This window comes from Eubalaena glacialis, chromosome 1, assembly GCF_028564815.1.
Source record: "Eubalaena glacialis isolate mEubGla1 chromosome 1, mEubGla1.1.hap2.+ XY, whole genome shotgun sequence".
Classification (NCBI taxonomy): domain Eukaryota; kingdom Metazoa; phylum Chordata; class Mammalia; order Artiodactyla; family Balaenidae; genus Eubalaena; species Eubalaena glacialis.
The window spans coordinates 152,900,959-152,914,001 of NC_083716.1; the positions used below are offsets into that span (position 1 = coordinate 152,900,959).

The window sequence follows — 13,043 nt, forward strand, 5'->3', positions numbered from 1 at the left end:
CCATTTTTTTTGTAATGCTATAACAGTTTTGTTGATTCAACACATTTTCTGAAACCATGAAAGCAGTAAGACAATTGTATTTAGTTCTAAGTTGTGCCCGAGAGAGAGAGAGAGAGAGAGAGAGAGAGAGAGAGAGAGAGAGAGAGAGAAAGAAAAATAAGAGAAGAGGGGTGGGGGGGGGGAGGGAAGAAGAAAGGAAAAAGGAAGAGGGAAAAGAAGAGGAAAAGGAAAAGGAAAAAAAAAAAAAAGAAACTTACTCCCAGTCAGGTTTATATTCCTAAGCACAGACTTAAATTATTAAATGTGTGGTGATAAATTGCCAAATTAAAGGACATCATGAAAGCAGTTTTTAATGCAAATGTACTGCCTTAGAAAAGATTGTGATCTTTTTCTTTATATGTGGGATTTTGCTCCAATGAATAATTGCACTTTTAACATAAGCTAAGAAAACCAGGATAAGTTGTTTTGTTTAGTTTTGGTGAGGTATGGGGTGAGGAGAGGTAAGGGGTTTGCAGAATAAGTTAAATTAATTCAGTGCATGAAATATTTAGGGATTCATACTGGAGATTCTGCCGTTAAAGGCTTGCTAAGGAGATCACGGAGCATTTTGATATTTCATTTCATAACTCTTAGCATCCAAAATCATACTGATTGGATCCCTAGTGGCTTCCTCTTACTGAATCTGAATATCATGGCTCAAAGATGCCTTTATTGTAAGTGATGCTTTCCATTTGATAATACTTATTTGAAACTCCTTTTAGGAAATTTATGATGTTCAAAGAACAAAAAGCATATTAAAATCTTTACTTTTTATTATTTATTGGATCTCTTCCAACACCTTCTCTCAAAATTCTGTTAATATCCTCATTTTAAGTAAATTTACTCACTGCTTGATTTTTAATTTTTGATGGCAAAAGATTCAAATTTCTATCCAAGTATGATGAGATTGCATCTTAATTGTTATTGTTCATATTCAATTTGTAGATATGATTTATGAGCTTTTTGTGATAATAGCTACTTATAAGCTAATTTAATGGTTTTTAATTTTGCTGCATTAGCTTTAGAATATTTGTTTATTAGAATTCATGCCATGATTTCATTTATATTATATTTCTTTTGTATTTTGATTTTACCTTTCCTGCATTCCAAGTGGTGGAGTCTTAAAATGAATTTAATTTTCCCCTAGGTTCTTAGAAATGTATTTTGAGTTTGAATAAATATTCTTTGAAATAATCGTTTCTTTATTTGACTTTAAACAGCCCCCATTCCATCTGTCCAAACTTCAAGATATAATATATGATCGATACACTTACTCAGATTCATTATATTAGATACCTAGGTCCATGCATTTTGAAGAAGAGAAACTGACTACAGTGATTATGAAAGGACAGAGTCAAAAAACCATTTTTTTTGAGGAAGGGAAAACATTGTATATAAAAAAAATGTGGCTGTCATCCAGCCTGGCATTTTGCCAGGTCAGAACCTTAAGCATAGTGTTTAAGTAATCTAAGGAATATTGGGGTTTTTTTAGACTCTTTGATGAATTAAAAAAAAAAAAAAAAGACTGCCCATGCGATTTTGCATGTGTTTGTGAATATACTTGGTCATGATGGTCTATATCTGTATTTGGGCTTCAAGGATTAATAACTGTATTATCTTCAACCAATTTTTTTTTTTTAATTAATTTTTTTGGCCACCAATGTGAGGCATGTGGGATCTTAGTTCCCCGACCAGGGATGGAACACACGCCCCTGACAGTCGAAGCGGAGTCTTAACCGCTGGACCGCCAGAGAATTCCCCTATCTTTGACTATTTATCCAGTGTCTTGGAACCTCAATTTTCTCATCTGTTTAATGAGGATGATAATAGTATCTACATCACAGCATTCTTTTGAAGATTGATTGTTTAGAACAATGTCTGATTCATAATGAAATCTGTTAACATTTGTTTCTGTTGCTCTCAAAATTAATAAAACTACAAGAACCTAAATCAGGATGAATCCACAAAATCAAATCAAATTCTTCTGAGTATTTTTACAAGATCTTTGCTTGATGTTTGAGGAGTCAGTCACCTGGTTTCACGTTGTTCACTTTCCAGCATTGGAAAATAATACGGGGAAAAGACTTTATCTTTCGAACATACTATTTTAATAAACAGAATTCTTTTTCCTTTTCTTATTTAAATTAACAATGATTTTCAAAATTTTAATCTGGTTATGGTAAAAGTTATATTAGTATGGGCTCTTATATTAAACATATATCACTGATGTTATTTATCATGAAAATATTCAGGATTATCTGAAAAATGTCAGAAGTTAAAGAAGAGATTCTAAGATTCTTTTACTTTACAAGGAATTATGGGTAAAAATAAATTTTAATATGATAAAAATGTCATTCTCTTGTTGTAACACCCCATTTAAATTATTAATTTTTATCAAGTGAAAGTATAGAGCAATTAATTTTAGAAAGTTGTAATTATTTCCAGAAGAAATAATATTTAGAACTTCATTAAGATTATAGATACCACAAATGATTAAAAGAATATGGTAATTATTAATATTTTATATCAGAATAAAGATATAGAGGAAGAAAAGCATCACATGAAAATCAGTGACAGTTTGGGACAATTAACCACTACTGGCTTCAGGACTTTGAAGCACATACAACATGGAATAGCTCCTCCATCCTCTTTTTTCATAACTGTAAGAGTGTTTGTACTATGATTTGTTGAGTTGTTTTGATGAAAATTTTCAAGTAATTGCTTTGGTAACAGAATTCAGTGATGTCACTGTCACATCTAGATATTAGACTTTACTGCCATATATATTATCCTCCTGCTCTGGAGCACTCTCACCCAATTTACTACTGATTGTTAGGGAATTATGGTATAAATAGCCTCTATGAAGAGCCGTGTTTTCTTTCTTCTGTTTCTCTTACTCTACTTTCCTTCTCTTAATGAGTTCAATATTCACGTTGATGAAACTGAAACTTCTTACCTTTTGAGTCTCTAATTTCATTTCTTTCAGGGTTTCAATCCACTCAATGTCTCACTCCTAACAGAATCTGTCAGCAACTCTGTCTTCCTTAGCTCTTGTTTAATATCAGACATCTAGGTTTGAGTCCATTTTCCCTCTCTCAATTCTTTCTACTTTGCTATGTCACCTGAATCCATTCTTCTTGAGGAAGAGACACAGGTCCACCCACAATTCTTAATTGTGAGCCACATAAAGGCATGAAAACCAGGATTCAGAGATGGGGGGCTACCCACCCACCCTTTGTTGAATTAATATTTGTTTAATTAGTTTCTACCCTGAGTCACACCCACACCCAATAGACTTTAAGCTCTTTGTGGGCAGGAACCATTTCTAGTACAGCTCACTGTACTATTTCTATCTCTTGCTTCTATCAAGGTGTCTCATTAACTATTTTTGAAGAATTAATGAGTGAAATATAGGAAAACTCTAATAAGCCTGATAAAAGAAAGGTAATTTAATTAGTCACATAAATGATAGAAATAGAGTCCCTTATAACAAGCATCAACTCTAACTTCACACTAATTTCCATTAAACTATTTTACTTTACCTGAGTCTACTTTGAGCATCTGCTCTTCTACTCAGCTTGCAGGGACTGACCATCTCAGCTTCTATTTGCTTATTGGTTTGTTAAGGTACTTGCTTTGAACCCCCTCCTTCAACTTCCTTCTGATGACGCTATATCAACCACAGCTTCTCACTGTGGGTCAGTGTTCCTGCTCACTTACTGGGCAGGATATGGGCTTAACTAGCTACGTTCCTTTAGATGATCACTCAAACTCTGTAAGCCTTACTTTTCTCAAATATAAAATGATGGAAACAATACCTACTTCAGAGTGTTGTTGCAAAGATTAATAAGTAAGATGACATGAAATGATCTTGCCCATTTTCCAGCAAACATGTCTTTGTTTCTGCCCTTTTTTTTCCTTAGCAGTTCACTATGCAAAAGCTTTGCCCATCCATGCCTTTTGAATAGGATTTCCTGTTGGCATGAGAACAAGCAATTTGATTTGATAGATGACTCTGAAATGTTCTATAGGACTATATAATTTCCATCCAGAAGTGACACAGATGTGGTGGCTAAGGGTGATGGATGGCAAACAATCAGAATATCCAATGCGGCTGGCCCAGAGGTTAGTCTCCCAGTATCTTTTGTACTAAGCCATTGGATAGCAAAATATAATCTCTTTAGTGAATAAATTCAAAAGAGGCATATTATCATCAAATAATGAGGCAACTCAGAAAAAATTACAATATCATATTTGTACTTTTTCAGATAAAAAGTTAAAGTACTTTCATGGATTCAGTAAATAAAGCATAAAAAATGATGCCTTGACCTCAGTTATAGACTCAGGTCCAAGTATTTTTTCCTCTAAAGAAGAAAACATTTTCCCTCCGTGTATTTACTTGTTCCTTTCATATTTGGGCTATGAACATGCCATCAGTACTTTTAAGCATGAACTATAATTTCCTCCTATGATGCCACGTTCATATCTAGGTCTTTGATGGTATCTTTGGATACCATGTATCTAGGTCTTTGATGTTTCTGTCAGATATGCCCAGCAATCATAACTCATACTCTTGAATTTTTAATAGCACTCCACAAACAGAAATGACAAATACCTAGTCTTTTAAATGAATACACAAAAATGAAAGAAAAGTTGCTAAATAAGAAAAAAAGTATTGAAGTACTCTCCCAATTTTTATTTTAAACCCGTTGAAAAAAAATGGAAAAAAAATTCCCAGTTTTCCATTACCCTGTCTCATAGCCACTGTATTTGCCTCAGATTTTTAAAAAAGAAAATGCCAAGAGGAAAATTTTGAATCTGTTTGCAAAGAAAGCATTACGTGAAAAAGGGCTCATACATTATTTTTTTGATTTGTAACTACAGAAGAAATCATTCTCTTTAACAAACTGTAGTATTTTTCTTCTCTTTCAAAAGATAGAAATAACATAAAACAATAGTCAATGCCTCTGTATTAAATGACAGTGAATGAATCTAATTCATTCAGGCTAGAACTCCTTTCTTTATTCCTCTTTTTTTATGCAAACATAATCTTAGCCTCAATAGAAAAGGTGATAGTGAGTTCCCCTCAGTACCCAGCACAGTTCTATGCCTGCTGAAAGAATGGGTTTTCAATAAATATACATCATGATAAATATAAGTACCTCAAATAAACAATTACATTGTACAGTGATTTGTTTTCCCACTCAATTTAACTCATCCATATAGCTCAGTTACGTGTTCAGATTAACTAAACATAGGTTCTGATTCTGGATATTTAATACAAAAACATATGAGAATTTTGATAAACATACTTTTCATTTTATAATTGATTTCAGTTGTCATCAGAAATTTAATAATTTTTTTAGTAAGTTACATATGTAAATGTCACCAGACCATAAACTTAGGGGGACAAATAATTTTATTTTCTTTATTTTCATCTATCAACTCATTTGATTCAGGAAATTCAGTCTTATAACTTTGAGGTATACTTAGTGACTTTTCTCAGTAAATTCAGAATTTAAGCTCTGTCAGTTCTGAGTTCTTTTCTTGTCCTTCTCTCCTTAGCATGGCATCTAAGGTTGCACGATGGGTGACGTACAGAGTGCCCAGACATAGATAAAGGAGAGGCATCTTGTCTACAGCCATCTCCTGGAATCCATTAAAATGTACCTGGCACTCCCTTGGTCATCTGCTCCCATTACTGCTACATCCTCCAAGATGTCTGTGGAGCTACCATGACCCTATGCCCTTTATCTCAAGCTCCACTGGGGATGCTGACTTTCTCAGTCACTTCAATTTCCTTCTCTGGGGAAACAGGAATTTCAGGATACTCTCTTGGGTCTCTTGGGTTAGTATGATCCTAGATTATAAATGGAGGTGCTATCACAGGCCCTTCTGCTAACCATTTTTGTATGAAGATTATGGCACCAACCTGGCATGGAGGGATTCTTACAAACCCTTTGGATTGCCTCGTAGGGCTGAGGGAACATGGCTCAGGAATTTCGTATCATTAGATCCTCCCAAACATATCTGGAATTCCCACTGACCTCTCAACCATCCCAACTCCCATCTCCTAGAACTTAACTGGGGGTAGGGAGTGCAGCCAGCTCTGTATTAGGAATATGAATCCAGTCTTTCTATTTCCCTTTCTGAAGCTTTTCATTCCTCAGCACTCACAAATGTCATTTGATTCATGGGTTAGATTTATTATTCTCTTTTCTTTTTGCTGTTTACAGCATGAACTTTATGCTAGGCTATTATATGAGACACTTGATAATTAGAATTCCAAAATGTCTATCTACTGCAAGTCAAAAGCCTTGGCTTTTAAAGACTACTGACTCTGCTATAAGTTTCAGTAGCTTGCTTTGGAACTCAAAGCTAAAAAGAGTATACATCTTTTGGTGCTCTCCACTTAACAAATGACCCTGAAGCAATAAAATTTATTGATTCACTGTGGAGAAGAAAGTTTTAGAAAATTATTTGCAAATAATGAGAAAATTTTTAATTAATACCTTCAAAGTTTTTTTTTACCACCCCAAACATTTTTTTCCAAACAATATTATGTCAGTAGTTGTCCCTGAAGCCATAGATTTTTCAAGTCAAGAGAAATTGGCAATTAATATGTGACTAAAAATATCATACATAGCAGGAGCAGAACCCAAACTGGATCATCAGTTTTCTAATAAGTTTTAGAGCTTTATTCCGGAAAAATCATTTGAAAACAATTCTGAAGTTGAATATTAAGTCTACACCTAGAAATTTAGTAAACTCAATAAAAACAGCAGAATTCATTTAAAGTCAAACAGTATAACACGCACAAAAATATAAAAGTTGAAAAGGGAGGTGGTGGGAAATTTGCCCTCATAGTCTTTATATGTGCTGGGCCTTTGAATATGCTATTTGACTATCTGGAACACTTTTTCCTTCCTCTTTTGCTGAAATATACTCATTCTTCTGCTCAGCTTCCTCGTCAGAGCCTCCCCTGACCATCACCACACTAGTCAGTTGCCCTAACTCATGCTTCTCCTAACAATCTTTTACCATTCGTCACACATCCACATTACAAACACTCTTCTACAAACACTAAGAGACAAGTCCCTGATCTCATGAGCTTACATTCTAGTTGGGGGAGAAAAATGAAGATAAGCAAGATAATTACCAAGTTCATAAAAGATACTACATGTTCTGTTGTATATCTTTATTTTTTGGTTTCTTATCTCTTGCAATCATTCCCTTTCAGGACCCAGAACTCATTCTCATTCACTTTTGATATAATGACTATGTGATATTTTATAATATAAATTTAGCATAATTTATAAAACTAGTCTTTTATTGAAGGAAGTTTAGGTTATTTTCAATCTTGGACTATTATTAAAAGGGATGCAATGGCTATACTTATACATAATTCACTTCATACTTGTACAAGTTCTACTGGAGAATAAACTCCCAAAAGTGAATTTGCCAGGTCAAAGAATACATGTATTTGTAGATTTTATAGCTGTTACTCATTTGTTTTCTAGAGGGGTGCATCAATAATACATATTCCCACAATAATACATGAGAATTACTTATAAAACATGTTAATACTAACAGAGTCCTTAATAAAACTTTTGAATTTTTTCTAATCTAAGAGGAGAGCAAATGTATCTCAGTGTAGCTTTCATTTGTATTTTTCTTATCATTAGTTAAGTGGAGAGCTCTTTTTAAAAAAAAATTTTTTTTAAGAGCCATTTGCCTTTTCTATATATGTTGGTCATTTTTCTTGGGTTGTTATTTTTGCATTATTGATCTCTAGATACTTTTATACTACAAAAATTAACCTCTTGTGACTAAGTTGCAAATATCACTTGATAGAACTTTCTCTTATGACTCATTGGTCTATGGAGATGATTCTATAACTTTCTCTTCAGCTTTATTAATATGATGAATGGTATATTAATTGATTTATTAACATAGTTACACATTGTTTTCATTTTGAATTTTTATAATATAGTAATATTTTGTCAGAGCTGTTATGTCATAGCTGTTATGTCAATGTCATAGCTGTTATTTTTTAGGGATTTTTTTAATATTATTTATTTGTTTTTCCATATGGCATTAGAATCAGCTTGCAAGTACCAAATGAAAATAAAATGTTTGTATATTCTACTGGGGTTATATAAATTTATACATCAATTTGAGGAGAATTGATTTTTTCTTTAATAAATTTATTTATTTATTTATTTATGCCTGCGTTGGGTCTTCTTTGCTGCACACAAGGCTTTCTCTAGTTGGGGGGCGATGGAGGGCCACTCTTCGTTGCGGTGCGTGGGCTTCTCATTGCAGTGGCTTCTCTTGTTGTGGAGCACGGGTTCTAGGCACACGGGCTTCAGTAGTTGTGGCTCACAGGCTCAATAGTTGTGGCGCACAGGCTTAGCTGCTCCGCGGCACATGGGATCTTCCCGGACCAGGGCTCAAACCCGTGTCCCCTGCATTGGCAGGCAGATTCTTAACCACTGCGCCACCAGGGAAGTCCTGACTTTTTTCTTGATGTTGAAAATTATTCAAGTCTTTTTGCTCTTGTTGTTCAGATTCAGAAGTATTTAAACTTTTTTAATGTAGGTCTGGAATATTTCTTATTAATATATCAGCTTGTTGAAATTTTAAACTTCAGATATTTAGTTCTCATATTAATTTTGTACCAGATTACCATACTAAATTATCTTTTTGTTCATACCAGGTACAAAATTGTATAATTTGAAAGTAGTGATAATTTACTACCTCTTTTTTCAGTTATTATAGCTGTAAAATCTTAGTACTAATGAAAGTACCTTTGGTGTTTCTCCATTACATCTAAGTTTGACTTGGATGTGAATAAAGAAAAAATTAAACATTTTGGCCATAATTACATATAAATGCATGCAATATATTTTATCCTAAAATTGGAAACATAGTTTAAATATTGTTATGTCCATTTTATTCTTTTTGAATATACATTCTTTCAAACATGATTTTTATAATGGCTACATAATATTCCATCATAAAAAAGTTGTATAATTTATTTTATTGTTTCTCTGTTACAAGATATTGGGGTTGCTGTGACACTGTAAATAGTATTGTGTTCATTGTCCTAGCACACACATCTTAGTGTACTCCAAATAGTGTAATCCAAATAGTCCTTTGGATAAACTGGAACAAGTAAAAGTACTGGGACAGAAAACTATACATATATTTAATTTATATTTTCAAACTGTACTCCATAAAGGCTTTATTACTTATATATTCACTATTAGACAAAGAGCTTATTTCCTTTTTACTAAATCCTTGATGAAAATAGACATATAAATTTTAAATGACTTTGCCAATTTGATATGTGAAGCATGGTCTGAGCTTCATGTTTTTTCATATTTTTAATTATTACTGAGATTGAGTTTTCAACCCCCCCCCCCCCAGAATTCATGGGGCATATGCATTTCTCCTTTTATAAATGCCTTGTCCATGCTTCCTGGCTGTGTAGTTTTGGGGACACTGCCCTTTCTCTGATGAAAAAACTCTTGGTGAAAACTCTTTTAAATGTGGCAAACAGCTTCCTTCTCCCCATCATTGGTTTTTCTTTTGGTTTTTCATTTGCTTTTTCTTTGTAATACAGAATTTTAAATGTGTCTGAATATATACATATGTTCCTTTATATTTTCTTTGGTTTTCATACTTAGAAATTTTTCTTTTAAAAATCATATAAATATATGAACATATTTTCTTCATCTTTGCATTTTTTGGAATGTTACAATTATCACTTATTAAATTGTTGTATGATCTGAGGACTGTTTTTTGTATTTTCTGCCATGTTCCATTTGTCTCCCTGATGCTTCTTTTAATAGTATTGTGCTCATTCATTTAACGAACTTCGTAATATGCTATATAATATACAGCATATTCACCTTTATACTCTTCTATTTCAAAATTTATTATTTTCACTCATATATTCTATATAAACTTAATAACATTTTGCCAAATCCAAAAACAACATACTTGGAATTTTTAATTTTGGCAGTATTAAAACTAGCAATTTATTTAGGAAGAATTGATTATCAGGAATATTGTATTTCTCTTTCCCAAATTTTATATTTTTCTTTAGATATTTCGTAATTTTTTTCATCTAATAAGCACACACACATACATATGATTTTTCGTATATATATTGTATTTTATATCTGGCTAATTAACATTCTTATTAAAATCTGAAAGTAACAATTTCTTTAGAAAATTATTTAAAATTTTGCAAAAATTATATAGGTTTTTTTTTGCCATTTCTCTTTAGAGAGCTTACTGCAAGAAAAATACATTATTGTATTAATCACTTTTTTTTCGAGCTTTCACCTTTGTTTTAAAATCTAAAAGAAACAACATTTTTGTTCATTTTATTTAATTTTAAATAAGAACAAGGTCATTAAGTACAGGTCTCCAGATGATTTAACTTTGCAAAGGTAATACAACTAGTAACAAGAATAAATTGATTTTATACTCAATCTCAAGAAGGTTATAAATATTAATTGCCTTATGATATCATATAGTATTTATATGCTTAAGTATTTGATGACTCGTATCACACATGATTTTAAAACGCAGGCCCTAGAGTCCTATATTAATTGTGACTATTTTTATAGACCAAAATATCAAATGTTATTATTTATGTTTTAGCTTAGTGGGATGGTTTGGCCTATATGAATTGTGACTATTTTTATAGACCAAAATATCAAATGTTATTATTTATGTTTCAGGTTAGTGGGATGGTTTGGCCACGAATTAAGCACCAGATTTAAGATGGATAACAGTAAGTGTATTCAATTTTACTTCACAAGTCACTTTGTCTTAACTTTATTTCAATTTTCATCTGTCTTTGTATGATATGTAATATACATGCCTCATGGAGAGTGCACTTTGAAAATGCCACTGAGAATTCTTAAAATAAGAAATGACATTTCTTCAGTGTAAGACTAAGTGTTCATAGATTTTAGCATGATTTTGAGTCTATCCTTTTGTAGGGAAATAAGAAGAAGTGAAATCTAAAGTACTCAGATCTCATCAATATGGAGTACCTAAAACATCAGGCAGGGAAAACAGGAAGGAATTGTTGGCTTGGAGTCAGACCCAGAGAGACTTAGGTATCAAACCCACTTTGCTGCTTAATAGTTTTGTGATGTTGCACATATTTATCATTTTGGATTTTTTGGTTTTTTCCTCACATATCTAATGTGAATAATAATAACTATTTCAGGGTTTGGTTTGAGGGCAGGACACATTCTAAGCTATAAACCAAGTAGCATACTATTTAATAAATGTTCATTTTTATCCCTCTATTTTCCCTAATTTTCCTTCTTTTGTGGCTTTCACCACATACCAAATAGTAACCCCAATGGGTAGAAATGAAAGTACACCATGCGCAGGGAGTTCTCAAATTGCCCTATTTCTTTTTCCTGAGTGACTTATTCTTCCATCACATGGGATACAGAGAACTTCCTAAATGTTGTGAGAATTAAACTTAAACTTGATCCTTCAGACTGCTTCCAACCTTGAGATATGATTTTAAATATATTCACATTTGCACCAACCAAGATGCAAAGAATAAAGATGGGCTCTTCAGTCATATCAGGAAAGCTGTGTTTTATCTTGGCTGCTGAAATAATGAACTCTGTTATTATGCCAGTTATTTAAATTGTTTGTAGTGGGTTTTCTTATCTGTAAATGAGGGAGCTGGATTAGATCAGGGGTGGACAAAGGTTTTCTGTGAAGGGTCAGATTGGAGATATGCTAAGCTTTTGGGGCTATGCTGTTTCTGTGGCAAATACACAACTCTGCCATTGTGGTGCTAAAGCAGCCACAAAAATACATAAATGAATGAATGTGGCTACGTTCCAATAAAACTTTATTTACAAAAACAAGTGGTGGGCCAGATTTGACCCACAGGATATAGTTTGACTAGCCTTAATTAGATGCATCTCTAAAGACCCAGAAAATTCTCTCACTCTTAGTCAGTATCAGTTTTTAACTTTATCTCTAACTAGCAGTTTTAACTCTTGGATTTAACTTGCAACTATTCAATCTAATTAATTATAATTAGGATAATGTCTGCTATTAATTTACCTTTTTAATATATCATACTTAGGCAGATCATTTTTTTTTAAAGCCTTTTTTTTTCTTCTTTCCTAAGAGAAGCTACTTGACCTAGTAATCCTAATGTTAAAAGTCACCTTCCTAGGTCATTTCATTTATATTTCTGCCTTTGGGTGACATTACAATTACAAGCCATTCGAATCTTGATATCTTCCCCTTGTTGACATGGTTTCATAATAGAAAGGCAAAGCATGGAGCAGAACAAGGAATGCTGACTTGGGGATGAGAGGGCAGAGGATGGGGTCCCGAAAATCTTCTAGATGACATTATGTTTGTCTTGTGTTTAAGGGCTCTAATTTTTCGTAGGCTGCTATGAAGGTGGGGGCAGAGGAGATGGAAGTTGTAGGTGAAGGAGAAATATGCCGGTATTTTAGGTCCATGGCATTTCTCTTAAATATCTCAGAAATCTCAGGAAGAAAAGTTTTTAAGTCTTATATTTTTCCTCTCTACTTTACTGTCATAAAAAAATCCATAAAGGACACCTTTTTAGGCACATTCTATAAAAATGACACGATATTAATTTTTCAGAACTGCAGTTAATCCCTGGGGTCAATGGATTCCGAATTTCAAATCCTCCCATTCTATTGGTCTGTTCCTTACATGCTAGTTTAGAGGTAAGTGATCTATGCTTCAACCTTCCCACATCTTTACCTTTCTCTTTACCTGAGACATGTTGTTTTACTTTATCTGCTTATCAGCTAGATTAATATGCAATGTGCATAAACAACGGAGGAAGGGCAGGGTTCTCCATTAGGACAGTGACTGTGTGCTAATGTCACTTTTTATTTATATCTTCAGCCCCCAACCCAAGGCTTGGCACACTGCTGACACTTAATAAATGTTCAATGAAACTT

At 33.1% G+C, this 13,043-nt stretch overlaps 1 protein-coding gene across 1 annotated transcript in view; it reads left to right on the forward strand.

Annotated features, from left to right (window-relative positions):
- KYNU (kynureninase) overlaps nucleotides 1-13,043 on the forward strand; it is a 95,751-nt gene that overhangs the window by 75,055 nt on the left and 7,653 nt on the right. The window contains 2 exon segments of the mRNA XM_061199760.1: nucleotides 10,797-10,849; nucleotides 12,718-12,803. Of these exon segments, the coding sequence (XP_061055743.1) occupies nucleotides 10,797-10,849; nucleotides 12,718-12,803 (139 nt within the window).